This window comes from Callorhinus ursinus, unplaced genomic scaffold (genome assembly GCF_003265705.2).
Source record: "Callorhinus ursinus isolate GAN/ISIS: 27379988/994484 unplaced genomic scaffold, GSC_fseal_2.0 scaffold6, whole genome shotgun sequence".
In the NCBI taxonomy this organism is placed as follows: Eukaryota; Metazoa; Chordata; class Mammalia; order Carnivora; family Otariidae; genus Callorhinus; species Callorhinus ursinus.
This window is the reverse complement of record NW_027397068.1, coordinates 79,134,371-79,151,439: the sequence shown is the minus strand read 5'-3', so window position 1 is coordinate 79,151,439 and position 17,069 is coordinate 79,134,371. Positions and strand designations below refer to the sequence as shown.

General features: G+C 47.0%; 1 protein-coding gene across 11 annotated transcripts in view; it reads right to left on the bottom strand.

The window, feature by feature from the left end:
• The window catches only part of AFDN (afadin, adherens junction formation factor), a 134,158-nt gene that overhangs the window by 11,317 nt on the left and 105,772 nt on the right, over positions 1 to 17,069 (bottom strand). For 10 of the 11 annotated variants that reach the window (XM_073894232.1, XM_073894229.1, XM_073894230.1 and 7 more), the window contains 7 exons: positions 14,500 to 14,565; positions 14,206 to 14,279; positions 13,655 to 13,773; positions 12,023 to 12,217; positions 11,278 to 11,369; positions 10,755 to 10,940; positions 6,883 to 7,878 (listed from right to left, as the gene is read on the bottom strand). In XM_073894232.1, the coding sequence (XP_073750333.1) occupies positions 6,883 to 7,878; positions 10,755 to 10,940; positions 11,278 to 11,369; positions 12,023 to 12,217; positions 13,655 to 13,773; positions 14,206 to 14,279; positions 14,500 to 14,565 (1,728 nt within the window). Of the gene's footprint in view, positions 1 to 4,641; positions 4,678 to 6,882; positions 7,879 to 10,754; positions 10,941 to 11,277; positions 11,370 to 12,022; positions 12,218 to 13,654; positions 13,774 to 14,205; positions 14,280 to 14,499; positions 14,566 to 17,069 lie in introns of all 11 variants that reach the window. The other variant, XM_073894228.1, reaches the window with a different exon arrangement.

Here is a 17,069-nt window from a genome sequence, read left to right as displayed (position 1 = left end):
TGGAGGGCTCATAGCCAGCAGCGTGAAGACTGATCAAGCATGTTATAGTCATCAGTCCAAATTAGGAGAAACAGACAAAATAAAATAGCCACTGAGAATAGTAAATATTCTACAGAAGAGTAACTTATGGAAGAATGTAAAGCTGCATTAGTGAAAGAAGTTTTTGTTACCCAATAAAGCACAAACTAATTCATCATGTTATACTTTCTAGACCTAACTGAAAACAAGTCTGAGCAAGAAAACCGGTATCCACTGAAACAGGCCACTCGTTCTTTTAAATTAAAGAGGAGTATGATTTTAAGAAATGAGAACAGTTACAATTCTCATAATTACCGGTACAGAATGCTATACCTTATGAATTGATAAAGAGACTCTTTCTCTTAAAAGCCTTCATTCTTCTAAATCTGGATGGGGTAAGCAAGGAGATGTCTCTTGGGTTGGGTTCATTAGCGCCTGTTTTTAAAGTCGACCAATGAGCTGGTGCAGTCAGGACCCGGGCAGCCTCTCTCCACTGTGGGGGTAAGCTGCTTCATGTCCTCTCATCTTCAAAACACAGACTGTTTTGTTCATACGTACGCCACTTTACTCTACCCTCCTCCCCCAAAACCATTAAGGACAGAAAAGAGAATCCAATTGCTTAATTTACTCCAAATAATAGCTCAGAATGGTACACTGAGCTGACGGTCATTACTGGTTAAAGGGCAGCTCAACTTGTTACAAATTTCATGGCTGAGATCCGATGACAAACTATGTTAACACTGGAGTTAAATGAATAGGAGATGAGCTCACTGTTTTACAGGAAAGGAATGCCAAGTGACATGTATCAAAGCCGTCTGGTAGGAAGTTATATTCGGGGGGAACAGATCTGAGTAGACAGAAGGAGAATTCTCACAGAATGAACACAAGGCAGCCCAGACTAAAGCTATTCTAAACCAACAACTTAAGCTGGGATTTCAAAAGCCAGCCCTCTAAGCCTGAACCGGTTTTGCTACATTGGTGGTCCCCATTTCTAAAAAAGGCATTTTCAGGTAAAAAAAAAAATCATGTTGAAATCTATGTGTTTATGACTTTGTACCACAGGGCCCTAAACTGTACCTTGAATTTATAGTAAAAGCCCCATTAAGGGAGACAATCACACTGAGATAATCGGAATACAAAAGAGGGCCAAGGTGTCCCTTACTTTTTGACATTTTCACTGAAAATACCACTAAAAGTCTGCTGAGCAGGTTGTCCTTAAGAACTTGGGCAAGACTTTTCTGCCTATGTCCCCACCCATTAAAAACACCCTAAAATTTTTCATACCCACCCATGAGGAACCACTATGATCAGGCCCCTTACTACCACTGGGCGTTGGCCCCTGACTTGGGTCCAGAGCAAGTCCTCAGCCCCATGCCGGGGGCGTTGAGCACGGGGCTCCATCCTTAGGAGAGCCATCTGCACAATGTTGGGCACTCCATCAGTGCGCGAGCTCCCTTCCCTGGGCGCGGCCCGTGCCTCTGCCTTTGCAGCGTAAGAAGGACGAGTCTGCCAGGAATTGTAAGAACTACAGCTTAGCTGCTCCAACAGCGGCAGAGACAGGAAGTCACCCCCAAGGAGGCTGTGCGGCTCAAAGAGCCCACGATGTGCACCCACAGTTCTCTTTGCACAACTGTCATATCGGACACAAGCATGTGAATTTTATGTTCTACCTGGAAACATGGGCAAGTTGGTTTGACTAGGAACACACTCTCCTCCGCATTCCTGGGCGGACGGCCCATCCTCCGGCTCCCACGGCCCACTCCTGCAGCCACGCACTCCCGTGTGAAGAGGCAGTGAGCAGCCCGCCTCTCCGAAAGGGCACCGTGCAACCGGGTTTCCGAATGACTCTGCTTTCAGTCCAGCCCCTTCTATGCCCAGGTCGCTCGGGTCTGCCCAATTCCTACCGTGCCACATGAGGACCAGGCAGGAGGGCAGGGGACAAGGGCAGACCTAGCCTGGAGGAAAACAGGAGAGCCACCGAAATCCTTGAAAACATCCCTCTGCTGGCACTACCCCAAGGCAGAGGAATTTTCCCCTTGAGCTGTCAGGTCATCCGAGTCAGCGGATGAGCCATTACAACGGTACCAAGACAAAGCCTGAGACCAGCCAACTGAGAGCCTGTCACTAGTTGAAAGATGGCTCCTAGCAAGAGTTTCGTGAGCAGGAGACATTTTTGTGCAGCAGACTTTAAAATAATCATAAAGGGAGAAAACTCTGGTTAGAATCCTGACTACATGACGTCAGGTGGGTCTCTTCCCCGCTGGCCTTGCCGCTCTGTCCCACCACATCACAGGGCTGTCACAAGGAAACAAGAGGGTAACATATGCAATTATCTGGCGACCTAGGGCAGCAGGGGTATGACGTGCTGCACGTCCCGTCACTGGGTAGAAGGACCAGTGGCCCTCAGCCCTCGGCCGGGGCGCTGCAGCGGCGGCTGACAGCACCCACCCCGCGGCGCGGGTGCGACAGAGAGGGGAGGCCGGGGCGGGGGAAGGCGCGGGTGGGGCGGCCGCACTGCGCGGCCGCGGGAAGACTGAGGACGCCTGTCTAAGGGACCTGCTGGGTCCTGAGGACTCCTGAGATCACATGTCTTTAACTGGGGTCCCCGCAGCTGATGTGTTGAGGACAGCCTGTATGGGAACAAAGGTGGAAAAGGGGCGCGAGGGGATGGCAGTGGCTCAGGCCAGTGTGGTGTCCTGGGCTCAGATGCTGGGAAAGTAAGGAAAGCAGAATCCCTCAGCGGAGAGGAGCAGGGGCTATGGTTCCTAAGGCTCGCAGATGGGGGGCAATTAGGAGCGTCTACTGAGACAGGGAAGGCCAAAGGCAGAGGAGATGAGCAGCAAGGTGCGCGGGGGCGGGGAGAGAAGGCACTCTGGGTGGAACACGCCGGGGTTCGCAAAGTCCTGTCTGACTCCCAGTGGAGGCGTCACGTGGTCAAACGTGCACAGGTCTTTGGTCCGAGAGGGCTGGGGCTAGAAATGTAAATGGGCGTCCCGGATCGGGAGGCGGCCCACTGGAAGAGCAGAGGGCGAGCAGAGCCACGCCTGTCTGAGACGGGGCTGCCCCGGAGCAGTAGACCTGCTCCGCCGAGCCCAGTCACCCCCACAAACATCCGTGACGTTCCGTACGAAGGGCACACTGTAAAAAATGCACAGCGTACGCTTCCTACACGGTCACACCCGCCACCACCCTTCATCTCAGGGAAAGGACTGACACCTAGCAGAGGAGGTCCCTCCACACAACCTGCCCATTCTGACAAAACGATTCTCTAGATACTGACACTCTGCTGGTAATAACATTAATATTCGCTGGGGAATCAGGCTAAGAAATGCTCAGAAATGTGGTGGTTAAAGTCAATATTAATACTCAAAATAATTACCTTTTAAAGAAATAAAAACTCTGAACTGTGTCTTTAAAATACAAATCTTCATGTAATCCTTTCTCCTTAGGTATCGTTCATCTGTCACGTCATCTGCATAGGAGGGTTCTGGCCGGGCCCACAGAGCTGGGGAACCCCTTACAGCCAGCCAGTGTGTTGTTGGGTCAGGACCCGGGGGGTAACGGACACCCTGTGAGTGTGTGCTGAATGAGCACCTGACACAAAGAAACCCCCTGCCATAGGTACACCTCACCACACAGAAGCATGGAGAGAACATACATATTTCATCTTTGTCTCCTATTTAAAAAAAAAGGGGGGGGGGAAGCTAAAATAATCTGCCCTTCGGCCATCAAAGAGTGGAGCTGTGTGCACAAGAGGCTTCTCTTTGGAGTGACAGTACCACCACACTGTTTAGAGGAGGAAGAAAAAGGGCTGTTGTTTGGTGAAAAGGCCAGCAAAGTCAGACCCGGACTCAGGGACTGTTCACAGTCCTGGTGTCTGACACTGCCCATATTCATTTAGAAGCCGACTAACAAAAAATGACCTTGTTAATATAATAGGTATGTCAGCCAGTCCATAATTCTCTGGCCAATGACACAGATAACAGTACCTGAGCATTGCAGATACTGAATGACCAACCGAATTTCCCAATACTGACATAAAACCCACTGAATTTATAACAGAAAAGGACTCTGGCATTTTTTGGCAGACAATAAACTGGTACGGCTGATAAACTAAACTGAAGTCCATGTGAAATTATTAAAGAAAACAAAGAATAAATGTTTACCGAAAAGCTCTCTTAATCTACCGACAGTACTATCCTAGACAGTTACATCTTAATTGGCAAAACAATGTGAATACCAATTCAATTGAGTTTCTAATAGTTGATTATTCAAAATCTATTACCAAGGTAATAATATTAAATAGATTAGTCATTGCAAGAGTTCTTTCATTTGCTCATGTATTAATGACTACGTAAGAATACACAGAATCAACTTTAAGACTGAGAAAAGGTCAAAAACCATAAACAAACAGTAACACTTAAAATTAAGGGGGAAAAGCAAAGAGTAACTAAATCTAAACACACTGAAAGGCATGCTTCTTGAGAGGCACGGAACTACACATCCTGCACTAGGACACCCCTAGGAACTGGTCTACTAGAAACACAAAACCACCACCACTGAAAGAAAAAAAGAAAATCAAGACAGGAAAAAAGTACCAAAGGGAAAGAAATGAGAACATACCAAATCTAGAACAGAGATTGCTGGCAGAGCAGTCTGCTGCAGGTAACAGAGAGGAAAAAAAAGAAAGATGAAGTGTGAAAAAAAGTCAAGTTTAGACCTGTATTCCACCACCACCGGCGTGTCGGCTGCTCCCGCGTTTCGTCTGCGTCTGAAGGACAACCCAATGAGGACGGTAAACGGTACAGACCGGCTTCCCGAACTCAGAAACAGGAAAAGGTCCACAAACGTATTAAACACTTGAGTTTCATTATTAAGATATATGGAAGAAACTTTAAAACGCACAATTTCCCTGAGCTCTCTTACTTGGGAGACTAAGATATTAATCTTAAATATGATTAGTGATAAATACACAGATACCTCTAACTAAATTATTGTACAAAACTTTCCAAATGTCATAATTCATACTAAAAGGCTTTGAAAGAGTCACTGTTTGAACGATTTGGAAAACCTGACAGACCTTTAATAAAAATTCACTGTAAAGAATAAATGCAGCAATGTCACAATGCAGGTGCTAACGTTTCACTATGGGGTACAGTTACCACAATAAAGGCTAATGATGTCTACTTATTTACCAGAGACATCAGCTTCACACTCAGCGTGGACTGCAGCAAATGGCACGCTCTCCTGTTTTGGGGGGTGAGAGATCTGAGGCCGGGAGCACACTCAGCTCCTGGGATGACCCCCTGCCACTAGAGGCACCGGCCAAAGCAGAGGACCCTGCACCAAGCACTCAGCCACTGTGTACACGGGGGAGGCCAGGGTTCTGACCCCAGACTGGAAACTGCGCCAAGAATCCTAACACTGTAAGTGATCCGTTACTAATCCACCAGTTGGTCTTTCAAATAAAACAATACTGATGGTAAGTAGAGCTGTTTTTAAGGACGTTTATTCCTGGTGACTCGGATAATACTAACAAAATCATGTCACAGTTAAGATTTGGGCCTTTGTTTTAGATATACCTCAGTGTTCCGGCAGAATTTGTGGCCGAGTTCCATATACCTTTTGCTGAGAAGATGTGCATAGCAGAGAAGTGTGTGACATGTTTCAGGAAAATAATTCACAGGGCAAACTCGAAAAGGGATCAGACTGCTGCTTTTATGTACTAATAATTATCTAAGATTAAGCTGCATCACGATGTGGAAAGACTGAAATGTCTGACCTAACAGTTATTTGTTTAGATCTCTAGTACAGACAGCATCAAATCAAAGTTGCAATTAGAAACAAAATCCAAAAGTCATGCTCCAGGCTGTCCTTCCCCGGAACGCTGCAGTGTATAGAACTCACTAACATGTTACGGTCAAATGCCTCTCTGTCAGCAGTTCTCTTGAGAGGGTAACAGAGAATTTTAAATTTGGCACCTTAATGATCTATTGTGTTCAACTAACATAAATTTCACTTCTTTTATTTTGATAGAAAAGAATAAGTTAATTTTATCAAATGGAAAAATAAGAGTAAAACCCTAAATTCTCAGTACCTTTATACTACCACTGAAATACAGCTGTTTAGTAAGTATCTGCCTCATCGACCCCACGAGCGCTCTGCGGAGCGCTCTTTCTGGTGACGACACTCCACCCTAACTCTGGAAGTTCTCAACAGTCTTGTTACCCAGCATCCCTCGCTGATAATCGAGACCAGAGGCCAGCAGACGCCCTGCCACCTGTGAAGGACGTTCCCGGGGTGCACCCTCGCTGCTCGGGCCCCGTCTCGGGCGGCTCGCGTCGTCTGACCGCGGAGCTGCGCCGTTAAGACAGCCTCTACGGCCCACACGGCCTCTGCCCTTTAAGAAAAAGTCCTGCCAGCCCCTGATGAGCATCATCACTGGTGACGGGCAAACGGGTGGCTATTCCCCGGTTCCCTCCACTGGGGCGTTATCACTGGTGACGGGCAAACGGGTGGCTATTCCCCGGCTCCCTCCACTGGGCGTTATCACTGGTGACGGGCAAACGGGTGGCTATTCCCCGGCTCCCTCCACTGGGGCGTTATCACTGGTGACGGGCAAACGGGTGGCTATTCCCCGGCTCCCTCCACTGGGCGTTACCGAGCAGGGCGGCCAGGAGTCTGCGAACTCCAACAGCGGGTCCCACGGGGCCGGTGTTCACCTGTCAGGGTCCAAGCCCCTCGGCCCGGCCCGCCCTGCAGCACGCCAGCTGGGCAGGGACAGCAGCACGGACAGGCCAGGGCCCCCGCCGACCCTCCAGGAGCCCGCGTGTGGCCGCCCCGGAGCGGCGCGCCCCCCTTTACCCTCGCTCTGCGCTCGGCCTCGAGGCGCTGCACGATCAGCACGGCGTCCACGTCGTCCTCCTCCTCGTCCTCCTCCTCGTCCTTCTGTTTGGACTCCTGGAGCCTCTTCTGGAACTGCCACTCCAGCATGAGTTTCCGCAGACGGTCGCTCTCCTCCGCACTGCGCTCGGGCTTGCTCTGGAGCTCCTGGATCTCCCTGCTCAACATATCCACGATGTGCATCTGCTGCTGCTTCTCCAGCTTCTCCCGGGCATCCCGCTTCCACGGGTCCGGGGACAGACTGTCCCCAGACGACAGCTCCTCCTGGCTGACTGTAATGTACTGCAAGTCCCTGCGCTCGATCGTGCGGGGCTGCTGCTGGGGCTGCAGCTCCCGAATGACCGTCTCCTGGGGCCTCTGGAGCGTAGAAGGCTTTTCTGGCTTCACGTGTGGGACGGTCACAGGAGAAAACGGGGCTGGGTTCAGGGACTGGGAGCGCATCTGGCCCAGCTTCCGCTCCTGCTCCCTGCGCTTCCTGTCCCGCTCCTCTTCTAGACGGGCCTTCTCCTTCTCATACCACCGCTGGTGCTCCTCCCGCTTCCTCCGCTCTGCAGCCGCCGCCTGAGCAGACACAGGTCCGGTCTGGCCGGCAGGAGGCGGAGGGAGAGGCAAGTCCATGGGGATTCCATCGAAGTCTCCAGCGTAGTGTGTGGGGGGCGGTGGGGGTGGCGGGGGCAGGTCTGTCTGCACAGGCTGGGAGACAGCCATTGGCACGGGCTGCACGGCGGCGGGTGTCTTCCAGCGCCCAGGGCCGCTTTTGGTCAGAGTGGACGCGGGGGTGCCTGACTTGGAGGAGTGGTCCAGGTGCTCTTGGCTGGAGGTGCTGGAGCCCACGGAGGAGCTCTGATGGATCCACATATCACTATCAGACTTGCGATCCAAGACTGCCTCAATCCGATGCCGCTCTAGTTGGTAAGCTTTATCCTCCCGAAGTTCCTCTTGGGAACGGGTAACACGCTGGAAAAAGGAAAAAGGAAAACTGTTCTATTTCAGCCGCTTAGAAAAAAATTACGAAAAACACGTAAATGTTTTATCTTCGGGGAGGAAACATTGTGGGGAAACTGTTAAGGGAGTGCGGAACAGAGGTTGAGACCGTCCAGCTCCGTGGCTCTGTGGGACGCATGATGGGGGGGGTGGGGGTGGGGCACCATGTCCGGGGATGGGGGTGGGGTCAGTGCTTTTCCAGGGAATTTATCTGTTACAAACAGGAAGGAGCTGTACTTCCCATCTGCATCACTGGCAAACATAACAAGGCACACTCATGCAGGTACTTCACGGACAAGCGTGGCCCTCCCCAATCGTTGGTGGGCCCTCGCACGCCTCTGCAAAGGGGTGCCTCTAGCAACTGACTTTGAAAGGATGAATGTGTTTAGTGTAATTACATAAAGAGCAACAAGATTTACTTCCCCGTAGTAAAATTCTGAGTAAGAGTCATGATCCAATCTTAACCATGTCAGCCATGGTTCCACCAGCTGATGACTGACTGTGGGAACACTCCAACAGAGCTGGGCACATGCCAGGACAAACCAGGCATCCAGGTGTCTCTGTCCCCATCTCAGAAAGGTACAAAACAGCGTGTATGTGTGGAAGAGACCAAAATGAACACTCTTCCCAAGGGCTAGTCTCTGCACAATGGCATGTCTAAAAATTGTTTAAATTGATAGAAATGGATTCACTATGATGTCATTTTTTCCCTATCTTTTAATATGCGGAATAGAAAATGAAGATGCAAATCTGGAAAATAAGCTGTTTCCTTTCCTTAAAAAATAAGCCAACAACAAAAAAATGAAATATCACTTGAAAAAAAAACAGTAGCCTGATAGAAGAATGGAGTATTTACTGCCCACATTTTGCTACAGCTATACTGTGCCCACAGAAACAGTTTCTTGCTCACTGGCCTGAGTCCAGACCCTCGAACAAGGCAGGGTTTAGGGGCACCGAACCCCGGGTGGTCAAAATTCCACATAAAACTTCAGACTCCCTGAAACTTAACTACTAACAGCCTACTGCTGACTGGAAGCCTTACGGAAACATCAACAGTTGATCACCAACTATTTGGTATGTCTTATTATACGCTGTACTCTTACAACATACGCTCAACTACAGGAAAGAAGACATCATTAAGAAAACCGTTAGGATAAGAACATACATTTACAGCACTGTACTGAAAAACGGGCAGTTCAACCAATGTTGCTCAAGTCAACGGTATCATTCAATTTCCTACTATCTGTAGGAACAGATACTTTCATTAAAGTACAAGACGTCAGAGGTCCCGCCTCAGACTGTCCACCAGCTTCTCCTCCCGCTGCCACACTGAGCCTCCTGGATCACTGCTCTGCTCTTCCTGACTTCACGAGCCCCCTGGTGCCCTTGTTGCATTTCTCCGTATGTCTCCCCTGCTAAGTCCTACCCTGAGGCTCAGTCATGTCAAGATCCACATAAATAACCCATCGACACGCTGACCTCTGAGCGTCCTGACTTCCTCTTCTAGCTCATTTATCTCCGAGGTGAGGCAGAAACAAACAGCAGACATACACTATGAACCTAGAGGCTTAAAAATGGTATTCCTGTCAAATAGGAGAAAATGTGTAGATGCTCTTGACACAGGGGAAGAAGATTTTCCTAAGGGCTAACAAAATACGCTAGAGAAGGCAGGGCACACAAGTACTTCACTGTGGAAGAGAAATCTGGAGGAAGACCTTCACCAACTCCAGCCAGACATCCAATGGTCCCAGACAGATTGGGCGGGGGGCAGTGACCAGGCCTCCCTAGGAAACAGGCGGAAGGGCCCTGTGCACAAGGTGACGACATCTGTGACCTCAGGATAACTTCTTGCCCTCAGAGAATGTGGCTCTTCCTCACGGCTGCTCATGCCGTCCCCTGTGCCTGTGAGCCCGCCTCTGCTCTCCCGGCCTTCCCGGCTCAGCCCAGCTGCGCCTCCATCCCTGGGTCTCCTCCGACCACCTCAACTAAAGCATCACATGCAGAACTCACTATCCAGGACCCGTATTTGTTACATACCCTAGACCGTGCCTATCTCTACGCATACGTTTGATTTCTTCTCCCAGACTTCCACAATGCAACGTTATCTTTCCAAACAGAAAAAACACATCTGATGATGTCCCCCAGCTCAACGACTCAAGACTGATGCTCCCCTCTCTAACTTGGATAAAACCCCAATTCTGCAGCTTATCACTTCAAGCCCTTGCTGTACGGTTCCAGGCCGCAAAGGCCTGCCACCGCCCCCTGCCCCGAACCCGGTTCCTGCTCAGCGGCCCATCTCCGTGCCTCTCACTTGGTCTGAAAAGCTCTTCTGTTCAGACAGCTGTAATGTGATGCGGGGCCCAGGTGCTGGTCACACCGAGACTGAAAGGTAGCTCTGCCACTCAGTGGGGACCCAGACCTCCAGCAGGACTTACTACACCGTACTGACTTCATCTGTCTCATTTCCTAGCCACATCATTAGTTTCACTGGCGGGGACCATGGTTACGTCTGCATCCCAGTGCTTGGACAACTTCTGGTACAAAGAAAAACACACATCACTCATTTCTCACTCCTTGAATCAGGAATCCTGCCTCACAAACTGTAATGAAGGTGTGCTATTACTAACCCTTCACTAATCAAACATCAAGGGAATAAAGCATTCCTTTTCATATTTAGTATTCCTTCCTATCCACTCTTCCTCAGTTAACCAGGAAAGAAAAAAAAAGGTATCAGTCTCAGTGCTGTCCTACAGAGAATATCGACTGTATCTCTGAAATCAACCAGATTTTACCATCAAACTGGTTTATCTTTGACGGCTGCAAATGTTCACGGACTCCTTCTCTCTAACCTGAATTGCAATACTGGAATGATTACTGTCTGCGTGCATGTGTGGCTTCTCCTCGTAATTTGGCCACTGGTTCTGAGGAGGAGCCATCCGGTCCTGGGATTTGGAAGCTGGGAAGGTGAAATACTCTCTGGTGTACGTCTGAGTGGGGATGGGGTAGGCCTCAGGTCTCGGTGGAGGGGTCTGCTCCTGTAAAATGGGAAGAAGAAAGAAAAGTGAGCTTTTGGCAATTTGTACATAAATTCATTTAATTTCCAACGATCTGTTTTAAAATATAGTAGATACATTCAAAATTGTGTTAAAAATTAAAAGTGTTTGATCCTATACGGAGAATAATGAAAAACCTTTTATTTTGCCCTGACTTCTTAACTTAAAGCTAATTTCCTTATTATGTTAAGAACGAAGAAGCCCCCAGGACTTCTAAACGCTGCTGATGTGCAGAGGAAATGCGTGAGGAGACAGTTCAGGGGTTCTGCGCGAGGCCCGGCTGCTGGCTGGAGTGAGGACGCTGGCATCGCGCTCATACCTCGGTGCAGAGGTTCCCGGTGGAGACAGACGTGATCTTCGCTGTCGTTCCAGGGGCATACGTGCTCTTCCCTCCGGGGCTAGGGGGTTGATCTGTCGGAAAGAGACAGTGAAAAGCAAGGTTTTTTTTTTTTTTTTCCAAGTATCACAATGTTTATTCTGTGTCACGTGACAAGAGCTCTTTAAGGGCAGTGACCATGTGTCACGCATCTTCAAACTGCCAGTGAGGAGTCAGCACAGAGAACGCTGGGGGCCACGGGAGAGAGCAGGGCTCATCACACCCTCTCCTCTCTCCTGAATAACCAGAGCCCAGAGCTACCAAGCTTCATCTACAGACCAGGGACCGGCAAACATTTCTGGCAATGGGACAGACAATAAATACTTTAGGCGCTGCAAACCTTGTACGTGTTGTATATCCTTCTATTGATTCTTCTTCTTGTTAACAACCCTTTAAAAGTATAAAAACCATCTGAGCTCCTGCTGGCAGCCTGCCACCTCCTGCTAGCGACAGGATCAATGACTCATCTAGAGCATCAACTGAATCGATGTGTTCTAACCTAGTTTTTATTTTCTGTTGGAAGAACATTACTTTTGATATCTCTCACAAAAAGCACATTTCCGTTAGCCAGGATGTGCAGGTAATCCTATTGCTTTGATAACTAAGCAAGCACGGGGTGTCCCCCCAACACTGATGGTGACCGAGCATGTCCAGGCCAAGGAAGGACAGGCGAAGTGACCCCTCTTACTTGCCACGTTGGGGCTGGAGCGGTGATCAGCCCGGTTCTTCATCAGTCTGTCGTCACCTGGCAATTTCTTAGGTTCACTGTATTCTGCCCAAGGCAGCTGAGGGCTCTCAGGTGACCCATTTGGAGCTGAATTATTGTAGAGCTCAAAACCTTCACTCTTTGGACGGGGTTTACCTGAGCCACGACGATCTGAAACTGAAATCAAAGCGCATTCAGGCTCTCCTCATTTATTCAAGATTTTAAACACCCTATTTAGTCTTTAAAGAAAGATGAATCTATAAATATTTAAAATTTCATAAGCCCTTATTTTTAGTGGAAGAAATAAGGTAATTTTTTTTTTTTTTATCTAAGAGTAAAATCTTTCTTGAGAATCTTAAAAGCAACATTTAACTGGCACTGATGGGAAAAGGTGCTTTTTCCAACCTTATTTTCTCATAAACTCCACCTGTTAAGTCACAAGGCTACTTTTAAAGTAACTTTTTTAAAAGTGAAAGATATACTTCCCTCACTTTCTAAAACACACTCGTTCTTTTAGTAGCCGGCACTGCCATCAGCCGGTGGGACTGTTCACGCTCTCCTTTGGCTTTCATGTCTCCCTGTGTGGCAGCCCGGGTGTGTTCTCTGTTCTAACAGCTTCCCTCTGACTTCTAACTCATGGTCTGGTTCGCTTCTTGGAAATGACCCTAAGCTGTGACATTAGACCACCAATATGGTACTGTCCTGAAAAAAGTTAAGAAATATGCTGAGTTGAGGTCTATACTACAACACATGGTTGTGTTAAGATACGCTGTTTATTCCAGTAAACAGCAGGCCCAGGTTCTCAGAAGCTTTGGTTGCTGTCGTGCTACCCTTAGGTCGACTTCAGGTCCTGGACTTGGTGGAAGCTCCTAGATCACTGACTGATGAAGAAGGGAGCTCCACCAAGGCCAGACCGAGCGGCTGTGCACAAAGTTAGCAAAGTAAATGCAAAGTATATAATGATTTAAAAAGATAGTGTCTGAGTCCTAATGGGTTTTCCTCTGTGATTTCTGAACTAATCCTTTTTAAAAAGTCTTAAATTTATAGCGGTTTTATTCTGAGATTTTTGACGTAGGAACAAAATCATGGTTCCCACCAACAGATTACCTTATCCGAATAATTGAGCTTTTAATTTAAAGTGAAGTACATATAACTGGACAATCATGTCCTGCACACACAGGACTGAAATAACTATTCATACACACACTCATATACGTTGTTTCAGTAGAGAACCCTGCTTGTCCTCTGAAGACTTTATATGCCGCATCACCCGCTGACTACGACTAAGTGCCTAGTGCAGGGTGGACGGACACCCTCCAGCAGCCAGCCAGCCCCATGGGGGTTCCTGCAGGGCAGGAACATAGTGAACCGCCGTGTGGCCAGACACTGAACGGTGCTCTTGGCTATTTATCCTGAGCATCTTGCCGAAGGGCCTGCAGCCCCAGCTGGGACGGCGAAAGCAGTAGCACCTAATCCACAGAGTTTTTGTGGCTACGAAGAGAAGGTCAGGACAGTTAAATGCCTGGCATGCGGTAAGTGATCAATACAAGCCAGCTATTATTGGCAGTGGTCAAAGAAAGAGACAGCATGCAATTCTCCGTAATGAGCTCTTACTTCTTTGCATCATTGGGGATGGCTGATTGAGCAGGGTGGCGAGGCCGTGATAAATTGCTCCTTGCTTTGCGACTTCTAGTGTTACCACAGAACTTGTTCTTGTCATGAGTTCTGCTGCCCTAGGAGAAAGAGAGTAGCACAAACGTAAAGGAAATGTCACAACAACAGCCCGTGACCAGAGCAACCGACGGCTATTTCGAGTAACAGTTCTGACCTTCAGACAGATGACCTACTGCCCATTCCCTTACTTTAAAGATTAACTAAGAACACATCTCCTATGGTCATATTAAGAACAGTAAGATGATCCTCAGACATTCCCAGGACGTGCCAAGAGTATGTTTTTTTTAAGCTTCAAAGAAACTGCTCCAAACCAAAATACATATTTATAATCTGCTAACAAATGAGGTGTCATGTACACTGGTCTACATTTAAAAAGGGGAAGAGTAAGGGCGCAGCTTTTTAGCATTATTTTTTGTCTTCTAATTCCAAACGTGAAACACCCCTAAACACGTTAATATTCAGCTTTAAACAAACAAATACATAAATGATACCTTTCTTGAGAGAGTCCTACCAGACTTCGTCCGTCCACACTGAGGAGCTGGTCTCCTGCAGCCAGGCGTCCATCCTGTGCACACCCAAGAGGCATGTGTTTTGGGCCGTGGGGACAGCCGGACAGCCAAGGGCAAAGAGGAGGAAGAAGAAAGTCAGCGGCAAGGAAGCTCACGCTTGTTTGTTCAACAAACAGTCTACATGGTGTTTTATAACAACATGTATCAGAGGGTCACAGCAGGTCGTTTGCTGACTAGGACATACTGAAAACTTACATCTTTAAAAATGACACTAACCCCATCAGCAGCACCTCCTTTTACAACAGACTTGACATAGATTCCAAGTTTATCTTGGCCAGCACCCTAAACAAAAACAAGGCAACACTGCTTGAAAATACACAGTAAAAAATACAATACTCAGTAAAATAAAAAAATAAAAAATAAATAAAACTAATACATAGATAATTGCAACAAAAGTCCTGGTTCTTGCTTTTACATGAAAATTAGTACTAAGAAAATCAACACTCTATTTGGTAAATATAAAGGAACGAACAGGAAACGTACCTATTTTTATCTTTCTAAATCAAAGAGTACTCTGGAAAAATCGATTATTAATAAACCAGTTGATGAGATGGCTAAGTGAGCTAAATCTACACTCATGACATATACTATTAATCACTTAGATACAAAAGCAATTTACTATAGTATTTTTATATTCCAATATTTGCCTATATCCCCTTATTATTTCCAAAGCTGTATTTTAAAACTTAAGAAAAAACTTCTTGTGGCATCCAGGAAGGGGGACTTAGGTAGTAAGGGAGGATTCTGATCCTGTGCATCGTTTCAACTGAAGGATCATGTATTATAACTCTAGATGAATATGGAGCTAGGAGCCCCGATCCAAACGGAATGCACATCAGGACAAGCAGCTTCTGTGAAACAGGTTTCAGGAACATATACAACTCTTGTACAGAATCACCAACATTCTACTTGGACATTCCAACCAGAACATAAAAATCCATTACGGATAATTTATTGGAACGACCACAGACAGCAACTGCATGCGTGAAATCTCACTTGGATGTCTTAACTCAGGGTAATTTCAATAGTTACGAAGTACTAGGTCATAAAATAAAAAATGTAAAAGGTATCCCAGAGAGTTATATAGTGATTTCAATAAATGACTTAATTGAAACAAATATTCCACAACACTCTGGAAGTACATAATTTCCACTGTAAAACTCTTCATTCCTCCCTTTCGCTACGAGAGCCGGTTTGGAGAGTACAGTCTGACTGGGGAGCTCTCCCCTCAGGGAAAATCCAGCATGTAGCATGCCACTGTTTCATGAGCCTAAAACCGTCTATTACGTATCTCATTAGGAAAACGGCATAAAATGTCTCAATTTAACAAAACAACTCAATTTTGGGAAACTGTGTTTCAAGTTTCGTGTGGTTACGTTACCTGCGAGCTGAGTTTATAAAAGTTCTAATAGAAGGTAAAAAATCAAGTCCTCACTTCTGCAGCTCCCCACCCTCTGGTCTAGGTTTTCCCATCTGTTCACCTCCACATGTTCCTCGGTGTCTGTCTGTACCATATCCCCTCGCTGCACATCTCCTGCCCAGCCCCAGACACCTGGCTGCCTACTGGACAGATGCATGCCCCTTAGAAATCATCCAGCTGGACTTCCAGTACAACAGGATGACCAAGTGCAAGCTGACACCTCTGCCTGGTCCTTCTGCCACACACAAACACAGCACTGAGACAGGTGGCAAAGCTTGTAGTTTTTTTAAGTTTAAAATTTCACAATAAAAAATATATATAGTAGGCACTCAATAAATGGCAACTTCCTGAATTTTAGCATGTCACTTAGCAAGAGAGAAATAGAGCAATAGATATACCTTTTACCTGATTTCGCCCAGGCCAATCCCGGGTTTCCCTGAACCTAGGGAACTAACATGCAATCAGGGGAATTACTTCTAAGCCAGCTCCACCCCCACCCCATCTGTTATAATATGAAATAGGGTATTCCTTCTCATATCATCTACTTAAATGACTTTTCCCCAATATATTCCATACTTTTATGCAATCTGCGATTGACTGCTTAATTCAACAACTCAGCTATTTAAATGACAATTTTACTCCTTCAACAAATATTCACTGAATGCTTCCTTATACTATCCTAAGCTCTGCACACACATCCGTGAACAAAGCAGACAAACACCCCTGCCCTTGTGAAGCTTATATTCCAGAGTAGTCTCCCTGTAGCTGTCTAATAATTTTGACTGGGGCACTGAAAATCCCCCTTCTCCTTTTCTGCAAATGCTGCAGGGTATTTCCTTACAGCTAATACCTCAGGCCAGATTGTTTCTCCAAAGGTTCTAAGAGCCTAACTACCTGTTTCCTGTGTTCTCTGTCTGACCGAGAGCAAAGCAACGCTCACGGCATTTCAGGATACAGTTTTAGTGTGAACGGTGGGCACTTACATCTTCATGATGTAGTATAGACCATAAAAACTGCCCTTTTAAGAAGATACTCAATTACTACCATCTTTGAAACGAAAAACGTTTACTAGTAATACTAATAGCATATTTTTAGTAACAGTGATATAAATAATAAAATACCCAATACATACATTTTTATAAAAATTTTTAAATTTTTAAAAAGATTTTAGTTATCTGACACAGAGAGAGAGAGCACAAGCAGGGGGAGCAGCACAAAGAGTCAGAGGCAGACGGAGAAGCAGGCTCCCAGAGGGGGAGCCCGATGCGGGACTCGATCCCAGGACCCTGAGATCATGACCTGAGCTGAAGGCAGACGCTTCACGGATGGAGCCACCCAGGTGCTCCCCAAATATATACATTTCAAA